Source organism: Schizophyllum commune (assembly GCF_000143185.2).
Source record: "Schizophyllum commune H4-8 unplaced genomic scaffold SCHCOscaffold_12, whole genome shotgun sequence".
Classification (NCBI taxonomy): Eukaryota; Fungi; Basidiomycota; class Agaricomycetes; order Agaricales; family Schizophyllaceae; genus Schizophyllum; species Schizophyllum commune.
In genome coordinates this window covers 597,763-609,364 of record NW_026089549.1, presented here as the reverse complement: position 1 = coordinate 609,364, position 11,602 = coordinate 597,763, and the positions used below count along the sequence as shown (strand labels likewise).

At 58.3% G+C, this 11,602-nt stretch overlaps 9 protein-coding genes across 9 annotated transcripts; 5 read left to right on the top strand and 4 right to left on the bottom strand.

Moving 5' to 3' along the window:
* Positions 1 to 113: 113 nt before the first annotated feature.
* Positions 114 to 778, top strand: SCHCODRAFT_02086776 (uncharacterized protein). Its single transcript, XM_050341743.1, has one exon. The coding sequence runs from the start codon at positions 162 to 164 to the stop codon at positions 651 to 653; it is 492 nt and encodes a 163-aa protein (XP_050197907.1). The 5' UTR covers positions 114 to 161; the 3' UTR covers positions 654 to 778.
* Positions 457 to 1,897, top strand: SCHCODRAFT_02640500 (uncharacterized protein). The gene is made up of 2 exons (XM_003027734.3): positions 457 to 814; positions 867 to 1,897. Exons 1-2 carry the CDS (start codon positions 771 to 773, stop codon positions 1,456 to 1,458), a joined length of 636 nt encoding a protein of 211 aa, XP_003027780.2. The 5' UTR covers positions 457 to 770; the 3' UTR covers positions 1,459 to 1,897.
* A 187-nt stretch (positions 1,898 to 2,084) lies between these two features.
* Positions 2,085 to 4,836, top strand: SCHCODRAFT_02640498 (uncharacterized protein). The gene is made up of 8 exons (XM_003027733.2): positions 2,085 to 2,154; positions 2,200 to 2,371; positions 2,419 to 2,713; positions 2,763 to 3,236; positions 3,285 to 3,524; positions 3,574 to 4,151; positions 4,201 to 4,675; positions 4,722 to 4,836. Exons 1-8 carry the CDS (start codon positions 2,121 to 2,123, stop codon positions 4,743 to 4,745), a joined length of 2,292 nt encoding a protein of 763 aa, XP_003027779.2. The 5' UTR covers positions 2,085 to 2,120; the 3' UTR covers positions 4,746 to 4,836.
* A 248-nt stretch (positions 4,837 to 5,084) lies between these two features.
* On the top strand, positions 5,085 to 5,848 carry SCHCODRAFT_02640495 (uncharacterized protein). The gene is made up of 2 exons (XM_003027732.2): positions 5,085 to 5,379; positions 5,433 to 5,848. Exons 1-2 carry the CDS (start codon positions 5,314 to 5,316, stop codon positions 5,772 to 5,774), a joined length of 408 nt encoding a protein of 135 aa, XP_003027778.1. The 5' UTR covers positions 5,085 to 5,313; the 3' UTR covers positions 5,775 to 5,848.
* Positions 5,847 to 6,507, bottom strand: SCHCODRAFT_02640492 (uncharacterized protein). Its single transcript, XM_003027456.3, has 2 exons — positions 6,336 to 6,507; positions 5,847 to 6,282 (listed from the first exon to the last, which is right to left on the bottom strand). Exon 2 carries the CDS (start codon positions 6,277 to 6,279, stop codon positions 6,058 to 6,060), a length of 222 nt encoding a protein of 73 aa, XP_003027502.1. The 5' UTR covers positions 6,280 to 6,282; positions 6,336 to 6,507; the 3' UTR covers positions 5,847 to 6,057.
* A 318-nt stretch (positions 6,508 to 6,825) lies between these two features.
* On the top strand, positions 6,826 to 8,896 carry SCHCODRAFT_02640490 (uncharacterized protein). The gene is made up of 5 exons (XM_050346151.1): positions 6,826 to 7,215; positions 7,267 to 7,338; positions 7,391 to 7,739; positions 7,792 to 8,735; positions 8,765 to 8,896. Exons 1-5 carry the CDS (start codon positions 6,867 to 6,869, stop codon positions 8,830 to 8,832), a joined length of 1,782 nt encoding a protein of 593 aa, XP_050197906.1. The 5' UTR covers positions 6,826 to 6,866; the 3' UTR covers positions 8,833 to 8,896.
* Positions 8,897 to 8,935: 39 nt separating this feature from the next.
* SCHCODRAFT_01205220 (uncharacterized protein) lies at positions 8,936 to 9,148 on the bottom strand (the record flags this gene model as incomplete). Its single annotated transcript, XM_050341237.1, has 2 exons — positions 8,936 to 9,073; positions 9,128 to 9,148. The coding sequence occupies 2 exons, from the start codon at positions 9,146 to 9,148 to the stop codon at positions 8,936 to 8,938; spliced, it is 159 nt and encodes a 52-aa protein (XP_050197905.1).
* A 325-nt stretch (positions 9,149 to 9,473) lies between these two features.
* SCHCODRAFT_02640484 (enolase C-terminal domain-like protein) lies at positions 9,474 to 11,241 on the bottom strand. The gene is made up of 5 exons (XM_003027455.2): positions 10,910 to 11,241; positions 10,639 to 10,857; positions 10,061 to 10,585; positions 9,868 to 10,009; positions 9,474 to 9,812 (listed from the first exon to the last, which is right to left on the bottom strand). The coding sequence occupies exons 1-5, from the start codon at positions 10,934 to 10,936 to the stop codon at positions 9,550 to 9,552; spliced, it is 1,176 nt and encodes a 391-aa protein (XP_003027501.1). The 5' UTR covers positions 10,937 to 11,241; the 3' UTR covers positions 9,474 to 9,549.
* Positions 10,790 to 11,503, bottom strand: SCHCODRAFT_02640483 (uncharacterized protein). Its single transcript, XM_050346150.1, has one exon. The coding sequence runs from the start codon at positions 11,288 to 11,290 to the stop codon at positions 11,006 to 11,008; it is 285 nt and encodes a 94-aa protein (XP_050197904.1). The 5' UTR covers positions 11,291 to 11,503; the 3' UTR covers positions 10,790 to 11,005.
* Positions 11,504 to 11,602: the final 99 nt, after the last annotated feature.

Below are 11,602 nucleotides of genomic sequence, written 5' to 3'. Positions count from 1 at the left end.
CTCATTAAAGACACTCTTGTACTTCATTGGCGATCTGGGACCACTCAAGCGTATTCTACGGTCTGACTCGCTTAGTAGAACCGCTTGCGGTCAGTCCACGTCAATAACGAGTGCCACGAGTCAGTTTGACTGCCATCTAGCCCTATATACATTGCGGGTGGATGTTCCACGTCTTTCTTCCTCACCCACCTTCAAGAACGTGTTTTTCTTTGCACAAGCCACGTACGCTGGCACCGGTAATGGTCGAAGAGCCCTCTGCCCACTCGTCGGCGATGCTACACCGGGTCTCCCGGGGATTTCCGAGAAGGAACATACGTCCGCGGACGCTGCGCGCGCCACCTTCGCAGCTCAAACGCCCAACCTTGCACTCATGTCGCAATAGACGCGCCCCTTCCGGAGCCCCCACCAGCGCCCGCGGTCGTGCGCAGTGCCTGCAGGCCATCGCACCTCAAAGGCGGCAAGGGACGCGCTGCGCTCGCGGCCCGACCGGTGACGGCGTTACGTCGCCCATCAATCCGTTATATACCCTCGATTCGGGGCTCTGCCCCTTGGCTTCCCCCACTCCCCGCACGGCTGCCTCGTCGCGAACCCCCCTTTACGGCTTGCTGAGTCTCATCTTACCCGTCGCAATCGACGTACCACCACCACACTAGAGCGTTCCCCCGCCACCGCTCGTGAATCGCATACCCACATCGAGTCTGACTCGTCCCCCAATTGCAATGACGGACAGTGGCCATGCTGATATCCACCTGCTTGACGGACTAGACGACATGGCTCTCTTAACATTTGAACAAACGCAAGAGGCGGGGGTAATGTAAGGCTTGCGCTGCTGCCTTCGCTGAAGTCCTAGCTGACGATGACTCCAGCGATCGCGCGTGCGGGACTCCCACCACGGATACCATGTCACTCTTCACACCCCTGCAAATGGATCTGAAAGCACTCCCTCGCCTCGAGACAGACACCCCACGCGATGGGCAGCTTCCCCCATCGCTCAGCATCGCGCCCGACGCTACTGGTGTCGATGTCGTCCGGTCCCCCATGCTCGGCGAGCCGCAGTGCCCCGGCGCCCCCCTCATCACTGACATGGACTCGTTCGGGGACGGGTCTGAGGAAGGGGACTTCGCTGACCTGGTTTCCCTCGCCGCGTCGAAGATGAGCGAGTCCGACCGCGCCGTAACACAATCTAACGTACACCTCATCCCCCATCACGATGTCGTCCGCCGCATTCAGGAGTGGCAGTCCGAGGTAGAGCCCGAGGACATCGTTGTTGAGCCGCAGGAGCGCGCGGGCGGGCCATGGCCGGCTAAGCGCCCGCGATCCGTGGACTCCGGCGACGAGGAGGTCCCCCGGACGCGTCCGCGTATCCCCAAGGCGGCACCGCGGTCCGTCGTGCAGTTCTGCGCCCCCCCGGGCGAGGAGGGCGTCGAGGACGAGTGTCAGGCAGAGGCGCCGGACTGACGCTGACGCGCGCGAGGCTGTCGCCCACCCCGCCGTCATCGTCAGACCCGTCACACGAAGCAGAGTCGTCGGACACCCACTCGCAGAGCCATGCGCTCATCCCCCTCCGCTCTCCCGGACGTCGGCCCAGCGCCGCGCTTCTAGCGCCGTCGTCCCGAAAGACTACGCCGCCGCCTCTGCGCGCGCGTAATGTCGACTTGATATATTTATGACACCGGTGCGGCCATGATGAGCGACCTCTGCTCGGCCTGCAGTCCGCGTCCCGTGGATCGCTAATGCGCACGGTTCCCAGCACAGCACAATCATCGACTTTTCTATCAGTGTCCTCTCTCCTGGCTGTACTCTCCGTCGTACACGCTACGCAATGAACGCCCCGTCGAATTTATACCTCTTTATCTTGTAATATTCTTTACACGCCGAATCAAACACGTTTCACCGCCTGTATGCCTGGCTAGAAGTTTGGGTAGTTTACAAGGATATTTGGTCTCAAAGCGAGACGAGAGTTCGGGAGAAAACACGAACCGTGACGGAAGCATGTGTGCGCATGTATGCATGTATTTACGCCGGCGCGTCGTGGAGGACACGTAAACAAGCGGTGGGCCTTGTTCTGCGATACACTTCTCCACCAAATTCAGGCTGCTGGACGCTTGCCTCCGCCCATCATGATGAACTTCGAGGATGTGGAAGACAGAGATGGTGAGCAGTCTGCCAAAATTCGCAGCGAAAGCTAAAGTCTGGCAGGCGTCCGGCTTTCCTGGAATGTATGGCCTTCGTCGCGGATAGAGGCGACGAGGACGGTGGTCCCGATATCGGCGCTCTACACGCCTTTGAAGATCAGGGAGGATCTGCCGCCCGTGCTGTACGAGCCGGTCGCATGCAAGCCCCCCTGCCGCGCAATCCTGAACCCATACTGGTGCGTGCTAAGCTCGCGCATATATGCTCGCCCTGACACCCCTGCAGCCAGATTGACATCCGCGGAAAGCTGTGGATATGTCCGTTCTGTCTATCACGAAACGCTTTCCCGCCGCACTACAAGGACATCTCCAGCACGAACTTGCCTGCGGAGCTCCTTCCCAAGTACACGACTATCGAATACACGCTCGCCCGCCCCGCGCAGGTCCCTCCGATCTTCCTCTTTGTGGTCGACACTTGCTTGGACGATGACGATCTCAAGGCATTGCGTGACGCGCTTGTCGTGAGCTTGAGCTTGATCCCGCCCTATGCGCTTGTTGGGCTCATCACCTTCGGGACGATGGTGCGTCAGCGTACTTCTCATGCACAACCTGAGTCTGACATACGTGAAGACCCAAGTTCACGAGATCGGGTACCCAGACTGCAGCAAGTCATACGTCTTCCGTGGTGGAAAAGAGTACCAGCCCAAGCAGATCCAGGACATGCTCGGGCTCAGTGGCCAATCGCGCGCAGCTCCGCGCCCAGGACAGCCGCTTCCCCAGACTGCCTACGGCGCCGCTCGCTTCCTCATGCCGGTGCAGCAGTGCGAGTTCCAGCTCACTGGAATCCTCGAGTCGCTCCAGCGCGATCCCTGGCCCGTCGCGAACGATAAGCGTGCCCTGCGTTGCACTGGTGTTGCCTTGAGCGTTGCTGTCGGGTTGCTCGAGACGACCTTCCCCAACACTGGCGCCCGCATCATGCTATTCGCGGGTGGCCCTGCCACGGAGGGACCCGGCATGGTTGTGAGCAGCGAGCTGAAGGAGCCAATCCGATCCCACCATGACATCGAACGCGATAGTGCTAAGCACTTCAAGCGGGCGAACAAGGTGTGTGGCATATATCCGCCGCTTGATCACTCATAACACTCGTTGCAGTTCTACGAGGGATTGGCGAAGCGGGCATCGAACAACGGTCACGTCATCGACTTGTTCGCCGGCTGTCTTGACCAAGTCGGCTTGCTTGAGATGAAGTCTATGCCCAACTCGACGAACGGTGTCATCGTGCTCTCCGACTCTTTCGCCACGTCGATCTTCAAGCAGAGCTTCCTTCGCATATTCAACAAGGACGAGCAAGGCCACTTGCAAATGGGCTTCAATGCTACGTTCGATGTGCAGGTACGCCCGTAGTAAGTGCTGGTAGTCTACAGCGCCTGATCATCCTCAGACTACCAAAGAGCTGAAGGTGTCCGGCCTCATCGGCCACGCAATTTCTGCTGGCAAGAAGTCTGCTTGCGTCGGTGAGACGGAGATTGGCATCAGCCAAACGTCTGCCTGGAAAATCAACACCCTCACGCCGCGAACATCCGAGGCTATCTACTTCGAGGTCGTCACGCCGGCAGGGCAACCCCTTCAACCCGGCTCTCGCGGCCTCATCCAATTCGTCACGCACTACCAGCACGCTTCAGGCCAGATGCGGTTGCGCGTCACGACCATTGCCCGCAACTTCGCGGAGGCCGGCTCGCCCAGCATTGCGGCGTCGTTCGACCAGGAGGCGGCTGCAGTACTCATGGCGCGGATCGCTGTCTTCAAGTCCGAAATCGACGACGCGCCGGATGTGTTGAGATGGTTGGACCGCATGCTCATTCGCCTGTGCCAGAAGTTCGCGGATTATCGCAAGGAGGACCCAACGAGCTTCCGATTGTCGGACAACTTCAGCATCTACCCGCAGTTCATGTTCCATCTTCGTCGTAGTCAGTTCCTGCAGGTGTTCAACAACAGTCCGGATGAGACGGCATTCTACAGGTGCGTGCAAGCGAGGGACCTGTGTCTTCGTACCGCTAATATCATGTAGACATGTGCTCAACGAGGAGGACGTGAACAACTCCCTGATCATGATCCAGCCTACGCTCATGTCGTATACTTTCGACACGCCACCGCAGCCGGTGCTCCTCGACAGTGTCTCGATCAAGCCGGACGTCATCCTCCTGCTCGATACGTTCTTCCACATCCTCATCTTCCACGGCGAGCAAGTCGCGCAGTGGCGGAAGGCGGGGTACCAGGAGCAGGAAGGCTACGAGAACTTCAAGGAGCTGCTGGAGGCGCCCGTCGCGGACTCGCAGGAGCTGCTGGCGGACCGCTTCCCGATCCCACGGTACATCGTATGTGACCAGGGCGGGAGTCAGGCGCGGTTCTTGCTGTCGAAGCTGAATCCGTCGACGACGCATATGTCGGCGACGATGTATGGGTCGCCGGCGGGCGCGGCGGGGCAGGCGATCTTCACGGACGATGTGAGCTTGCAGGTGTTCATGGAGCACTTGAAGCGCTTGGTGAGTTGCGGTTGAGAGGTCTGGATGATTACTGATTTGTTTGTAGGCCGTTGGTGCGCAGACGAACTAGGAGGGAGTGGAACGAGAGCGGACGTACTCTATTTTATTCATTCTGTTTTCTTGACGCTGTTCATTAGAATTGTTGGAGGTTGCAGCCGTAACTATCTTGTGATGCGTGAAGTAAGAGATTGATCCTATGGCCGCGAAGGATCAAGGCCACGTATACAGGTGCGCCTCTCAGTAATTCCTTGCCAAGTGCAGTCCGATGACCTTATGCTGAGGAATGTAGGACACTGTACGCCCAAGCGAAGAGCACTTTGAACGCCGCGGCCATGGGTCAAAATTACGGAGCCCGTATGGTCTTTTGTATGTGTCTGCGCGCGTCACAAATGCGGATTATTGAGGGACACCGAGGCCGAATAGGCTGACAAACCCTGCCACGGCGTGCGTCTTCCAAGTGAATCGAATCGATCTGGCGTTGCTGCGTTGGGACCCACCCGATATCCCCGGTGTAAGTAGTGGGTCGACTGCGTATATAACTGAGATCTTGCAGCTGGTCATGGCATCGACTCGTCCGACGATAGACATCGGACCATCGAACACCTCAGCGCTCGAATCGCCCAAACTTTAGCGTCAACATGTACACGGGAAGCTGCTTCTGCCGCGCCGTACGCTATTGCTACGATGGCGAGCTCGCGCCTACTGTAGGTCCTACCTTCCCGGAACTCTTTTCTGTTGGTACTGACCACCCCTGTAGGCCCTCTGCCACTGCCTCGACTGCCGCAAGATCAGCGGCGGCGCCTTCAGTGTCAACCTCGTCGTCCCGAGCGACACCCTCCGCATCACCTCTGGCGCGCCAAAGACCTATACCTGCGTGGGCGGCTCGGGGAAGAAGGTCGTGAACACGTTCTGCGGGGACTGCGGCTCGACGCTGTGGCGGGAGATGGATCTGAATCCGGGGAGGAGGGTGCTGAAGGTGGGGACGTTGGACGATGCGGGGGCGTTGCATAAGTTGAAGCCGGGGGCAGAGTTGTTTACGAAGAGGAGGGCGGAGTGGTTGACGGAGCAGCCGGGGTCGGTGCAGAAGGAGGCGTTGTAATTTCGTAGACACTCCAAGTAAAAGCCTATGATGAAACAATCAGAGAACCTTGGACATCAGGGCTACTACGCGCTGAGGCTTGAGCCCAGAGTCGGTTTTTTCTATTGGACAGTACACCACCCACGGGCCGTGATCTACTATGACCGCCAGAATGAAAGTGCAGCTTCAAGGGAAAGGTTGGGGAAAGGCAGATGGCGTCGATGTGGCGCGGCCCGAACGGCCCGTTAATCCGACATCCGCTGGGAAGATACAATTCCACATTGCGTTTAAGTGCTCTTCAAATCTACCACTCGCGCAACCCCCCGCCCTCCCCGCGCCACGTCTGGCTCATCCACGGCTTGTACTTCTTCATCTCCCCGTACTTCTTCGCCTCCTCGCGCACCAATTGCAATGGCTCGTTGATCTCGATGCCGAGGCCCGGGCCCTGCAGCACCTCCACGCGCCCGTCCTTGATCTGGAAGATCTCGGGGTTGAGCATGTAGGTCATGAGGTCCACCTCGGACATGTTCTGCGAGTGAGTAATTGAGGCAGAGAAAGCCTCAGAAAGTAGGGATACTGTACCATTCCGTTCAATCAGTCTGTTGCAAAGGGGGGTGACTTGAACCAAAATGTCACAATTGTCCTCCCCCCAAAGGCTCGACTGACGAAAATGACGAACGGTCGTCACCATGGGCGGGGGGAGCTCTTCCCGGGGTAGCGCCTCCATTTCGCCTCTGAAGGAGCTGTGCATACGTTCTTTTTGGACTTTAGGTCACTCGGTCACCACAGTCATCATGACTGACCAAGCGCGCGATCGGTCCAAAATGTCACTGGTCACGCCCAGTGAGCAATTGAACGAACTGGTACAATATACGTAGACGCACAAGCGTCGCGGCCGGCTACGCACGCTGAACACGTCGTCTGATACGTCCCAGAGCATGATGCACGGTCAACAAACTCGCTGTCGGGCTACGGCGCCTCCCTCGAGTCGAAGAAGACGGACTACCTCGTAAGGACCTGTGACATATGCGCGGCAGTCTGCACAGCCCTTACATTGCCAGTCACGGTGTCACTGGCAGTGGCTGTGCGGTCCTCCATCTGCTTTCCACCATCATGTCGTTCGATTCTCAGCAACCATCCCCCCCACAGCTCTACGACGATCTGGAAGGCCTCGATGCGGAGGACGCGCGCGCATGGGAAGCGTGCCCATTGCGCCCACAGGCCCAGCGCGTAGACTATCTGATGGAATATTGGCGGCAGGCTCGCGACGGCAGCCGCTCTCAAGAGCTGTACAGTGATCTGAAGGATTATCGGACGTTCGTGCCGTGTCCTTTGAGCCCGTTCACTCGACTGCGAGCCGTTCTTATACGAAGAGAGTACGAGGCCGCTTGGAGCGATTTGGAGGCAGCTTTCGTTGCTGGCAAACAAGACTTTATAACGCAGGAGGGACAACTGCGTTACGGTGCGCAACCAACTTTTGTGAACTGAATCTCAACTAACCGAGCTGGTCTAGCTGGTCCTCCGACTCCTGCGGCTGATGCTCCGTTCAACTACGCGTTCGCCCTCACAGGTTATCCGGGCATCGGTACGTCGTACATCCCCTGCCGTACAGCAGATCGGTCGAACGCCCCGTATAGGAAAGACCATGTTCCTCGCCTTGGCGCTGTTACGATGCCTCGAGAGACATTGGACTGTAATTCTACAGACAAGTCCCGCTAAGATTTTCATCTTCAACTCTGACGGCGTGTATGCGATACCATCCCCGGTCGAACCGACCGAACTCGCGCAAGGGCTTCCTCGGTCAACTTGGTGTCTTGTCGACTCGAACACTGCCCTTGAAAGCGTGCCCCACCATATCCTGATCCTCGATCTCTTCCTCATTCAGGCTACATCTCCACGAAGCAACAGAACTTCGTGGTCGACAAAGCGGGACATGTTTTATCTCTACCTCATCGATCCCATGCCTGTCGACGAGGCGCAATTGGCGTGCGTGCACGCATATCCTCCTATCATGGTTGTCGCGGCTCATCGCCTTTAGGTTCCCCTTAAAGCGGGGCGCGGTGCGATCGCAGGCAACCGATCGCATCATACAAGAATATTATGACCGATATGGGCCCTCTACGCGCCTCGCTTGCGCCGCCGGTTCAGCCAAGCCCGTCGAGCTTTGGGACAAACGTCCAGCCAGGCGACTCACAGAGGCTCTCACGGACCTCACTCTGCCGCAGCTCGAGATGCTCGCGAAGCACTTCTCGCAAATGCGCTTGGATGATGATGTCTCATCAGCCATCCTCTTGGTTCGTCCTGGAGTCACGCGCGACGTGGTGCAAGTCGACTTCGTCTCCACACATGTCCTCCTTCGTTGCTCAAACAGTCTGTCGCTATCTCGATTCGAGCTCCTACGACACTTCTACCGTCTCTTCGCTTCGAGTCCGAAAGCCAAAGCTGTAGCCGGCAACTTGTTGGAAGCGCACATGGATCATCTACTGCCCATGTCCTATACGTGGTCGGTCACGAAAAGGGGGGACCCTGCCTGCGAGCCTGACAGTAGTACCAAATATCGAATGGTCGTCTATGGGGGCTCGACAGATACCCTCCGTATCGAGCTGGATGATGGCAGCACGCAGGGCCCATGCAACGAGGTGCTTGCCATTCATGAATATCACTCAAGAGAGAGCATCCAATTGGAAGGGAAGTACTACATGCCAAAAGCGCGGAACGAGCCCACGATTGTCTCTTTCATCTACAATCCTACAACAAACACCATCACCGCCTTCCAGATCAGCGTCTTAGATCAGCACTCAGTCGACACGGAATATTTTTCATGGCTGAAGACGCTTCGTGGCGCGAGTGCAGATGCACCAGCTATCGACCTCGTTATCATTTCCTCTGACCCAACCGTCAGCCTTCCTCACAGAGACACCGCGACGAGCGTCATACGGAGTATGTATGATTTGTACCTTGATGACCTCCCTGCACCATGCGGTACGTCGTTCATCCTCGCCTTGCCTCAGCGCGCTCAAATGAGCCGCTACCTAAACGGCGACGTCTTGCTGACGCTGCAACACAGACGATCGAGTAGGATGAGTCATGCAGGGCTGCCAGCAAGCATGCAAGCGCTGTAGTATCCCTAGATTGTTGTGAACCGATACTTATATAATGTCTGCGACCACTTTACAATATATTCATAAGCCTACGACCGGAGAGGGCGGACGCATGCACGCTCCCGAGTTTGCCTCGCCCTCGGTCTCGGTATAGTGGTACGTGCCCCGGAGCCACTCCTTGCTGTCCGTGTTGTGGGCCACCGAGAAGTGGTCCAGGGTCTGCCGGTTCGATTATCAGAGGATCGAGTCGAAGTCGTCGACATTCACGTTCACGTTCACTGCGTTGGAGTTCATGGTAGGAGGGCGTGCGGGTGGGGCTGGTCGCTTCAAGGGGCTAGTTGCCCAGAGGGCACCTGTTGGCGTCGTTGTCGGCCATATCGCCTCTCTTCTCGAGACCGCCTTCGTTGGCCTTCGGCACGTCGTCCAGGAAATCGAAGAGGTGCTAAATAGGACAAAGGAGAGCGGATGAGAGCAGGAAGGAAGACAATGAACATGTCGTTGTCAAGTTGCGACGCCTTCGCATCGCCGAGAGGCATTGCTATCACGGACCAGAGATGCGGTGATGAATACTTAAGTGGCGCGACCTGGATTGCCCGTGCGTCCGGATTTGCTGCGTTCGTTGGGAGAGAATGATGCCGAGGCAGCAAATTCATCTAATTCATACACAGCGCATTAGCTTCCAAAGTCCCACCAGTCTACCACTCGCGCAGCTCCCCGTCCTCCCCGCGCCACGTCGGGTTCCTCCACGGCTTGTACTCCTTCATCTCCCCGTACTTCTTCGCCGTCTCGCGCACCAACGGCTCGTTGATCTCGATGCCAAGGCCCGGGCCCTGCAGCACGTCCACGCGCCCGTCCTTGACCTGGAAGACCTCAGGGTTGAGCATGTAGGTCATGAGGTCCGCCTCGGACATGTTCTGCGAGTTGTAGTGCATCTTCCAGGACATTTCTTGGATGGCGACTAGATGGAGAATAGATATTGAGGAAGATATGATGACGGTAGTAATCGGGCTCACAGTTCACGGTGACGGCGTCGACTTGTAAGCTGGCGGCGAAGGCGAGGGGGCCGAGAGGACAGTGGGGTGCGACGGAGACGTCGTAGGTCTCTGCGTAGGCGGCGATTCGGCGCAGCTCAGAGATGCCACCGCAGTGGGCAATCTATAGAGGGCATCAGTAAGACGGCTACCTCGAGACCAACTTGTCACTCACATCTGGCTGGGCAACATCGACACAGCGCGCCTCGAAGTACGGACGGTAGTCCTGGCGCGAGTACAGGCGCTCCCCGAGCGCGATCGGGATCGTCGTCTGCTTCGCCAGATCCGCGATCTCCAGCGGCTGCGTCGGCAGCAGCGGCTCCTCGATGAACAGCGGCCCGTACGGCTCGAGCGCCTTCGCGAGCTGCTTCGCCGTCCCCTTGTGCACGCGCCCGTGGAAGTCGACGCCGGCGTCGAGCCCGAGCGAGCGCACCGCCTTCAGGTTCTCCACCGTCTCCTGCAGCAGCGCGGGCGGCGTGAGCCAGGGGACGCTGCCCGTGCCGTTCATCTTGATCGCGTCGAAGCCCTCGGCTTTGCGGACCTTCGCCGCCTCGAGCACGTCGGAGGGCTTGTCGCCGCCGACCCAGCCGTAGACGCGGATGCGGTCGCGGATCGCGCCGCCGAGGAGGGAGGCGACGGAGACGCCGAGTGTCTTGCCCTTGATGTCCCAGAGGGCGATGTCGAGGCCGGCGAGTGCGCTCTGTGAGGATGTTAGTGGCGGTGAGGATGTGTGGATGGGAGGGCGATGCGCACCATGAGAACGGGTCCTCCTCGGTAGAAGCGACCACGGTAAGCATGTTGCCAGATGTCTTCGATCTTGTCGGCATCCCAGCCGACGAAGCGACTGGCAAGGTCGGCGTATGCGCCCTCGACAGCTTCATCGTGACCTTCAAGTGTGCCCTCACCCCAGCCGACGACACCACTGGAGGTATCGACGCGGATGAATACCCAGCGTGGCGGGAGGCGGAAGACCTGGCAGATGGTGATGAGTAACGAGCGGAGGGGACAGTGTCAGATCGCGCACCTCAATCTTGGTAATCGTGTTGACCATGCGGGGCAATGTGGGGGAAGAATGGGGGAGGGGGGAGTACGATGGGGAAGACGCCTGTGCGTTCACTCTTTAAGTACACCCCGCGCTACGTCGGCGGGGGCTCGAGAGGCGGGCGGTCGGACCGGCCTCATCGTTGGAGATCTGATTATGCGGAAGGTCGGCGGGACGGAGAGAGCAAGAATGGTGCCGGGCAAGTGCCGGGAGGGAAGAGAAGTGGGGGCTGGTGGGCGTGTGACCTGCAGAAAGCGCCCCGGATGGATTTCCTGGAAAACGATATGTCCTGGGCGGCATTTCGGGCCTAACACCCGCTCTGACGTTGCACAGAGAGGCTGAGATCAGCCATGCGACGGTCATGGGGGCCACAGTGCCGAGCGAGCTGTATCTGAGCAACTTGCGCCAAATATTGTCCAAGTGAAGCAGAACTCCAGGCTGAAGTGAGAAGCTTGCTGGGTATTGGATGACAGACAAGTCAGGGTAATAGTTCCCCCATTTCCGACGCAGCTTCAGTGTCTAAAGGCCAAGCTGGCAAGTTTCCAGCGGTCTAGATGATTGCGGAGGCCATGGACGTACGAAACGACTCAGTCATGAAGACAACGGGCGCTCGGGCGTGCGGCCCGGAGGCCAAGCGGAAAGTGTCCAAGCGCACCGACACGTCCTTCGACCACG

Coding starts and splice junctions, on each gene's coding strand:
- SCHCODRAFT_02640492 (XM_003027456.3), bottom strand. CDS start 6,279: ATGTCCGAGGTGGACCTCATGACCTACATGCTCAACCCCGAGATCTTC.
- SCHCODRAFT_02640484 (XM_003027455.2), bottom strand. CDS start 10,936: ATGGTCAACACGATTACCAAGATTGAG. Junction 10,586..10,638: donor GAGGAGGACCCGTTCTCATG/GTGCGCATCGCC, acceptor ACATCCTCACAG/AGCGCACTCGCCGGCCTCGA. Junction 9,813..9,867: donor CGACGCCGTCACCGTGAACT/GTGAGCCCGATT, acceptor TTCTCCATCTAG/TCGCCATCCAAGAAATGTCC.
- SCHCODRAFT_02640495 (XM_003027732.2), top strand. CDS start 5,314: ATGTACACGGGAAGCTGCTTCTGCCGCGCCGTACGCTATTGCTACGAT. Junction 5,380..5,432: donor ATGGCGAGCTCGCGCCTACT/GTAGGTCCTACC, acceptor CCACCCCTGTAG/GCCCTCTGCCACTGCCTCGA.
- SCHCODRAFT_02086776 (XM_050341743.1), top strand. CDS start 162: ATGTTCCACGTCTTTCTTCCTCACCCACCTTCAAGAACGTGTTTTTCT.
- SCHCODRAFT_02640483 (XM_050346150.1), bottom strand. CDS start 11,290: ATGACCGTCGCATGGCTGATCTCAGCCTCTCTGTGCAACGTCAGAGCG.
- SCHCODRAFT_02640498 (XM_003027733.2), top strand. CDS start 2,121: ATGATGAACTTCGAGGATGTGGAAGACAGAGATG. Junction 2,372..2,418: donor GCAATCCTGAACCCATACTG/GTGCGTGCTAAG, acceptor ACACCCCTGCAG/CCAGATTGACATCCGCGGAA. Junction 3,525..3,573: donor ATGCTACGTTCGATGTGCAG/GTACGCCCGTAG, acceptor GATCATCCTCAG/ACTACCAAAGAGCTGAAGGT.
- SCHCODRAFT_02640490 (XM_050346151.1), top strand. CDS start 6,867: ATGTCGTTCGATTCTCAGCAACCATCCCCCCCACAGCTCTACGACGAT. Junction 7,216..7,266: donor GGAGGGACAACTGCGTTACG/GTGCGCAACCAA, acceptor GAGCTGGTCTAG/CTGGTCCTCCGACTCCTGCG. Junction 7,339..7,390: donor CACAGGTTATCCGGGCATCG/GTACGTCGTACA, acceptor CGCCCCGTATAG/GAAAGACCATGTTCCTCGCC.
- SCHCODRAFT_02640500 (XM_003027734.3), top strand. CDS start 771: ATGGCTCTCTTAACATTTGAACAAACGCAAGAGGCGGGGGTAAT. Junction 815..866: donor ACGCAAGAGGCGGGGGTAAT/GTAAGGCTTGCG, acceptor CGATGACTCCAG/CGATCGCGCGTGCGGGACTC.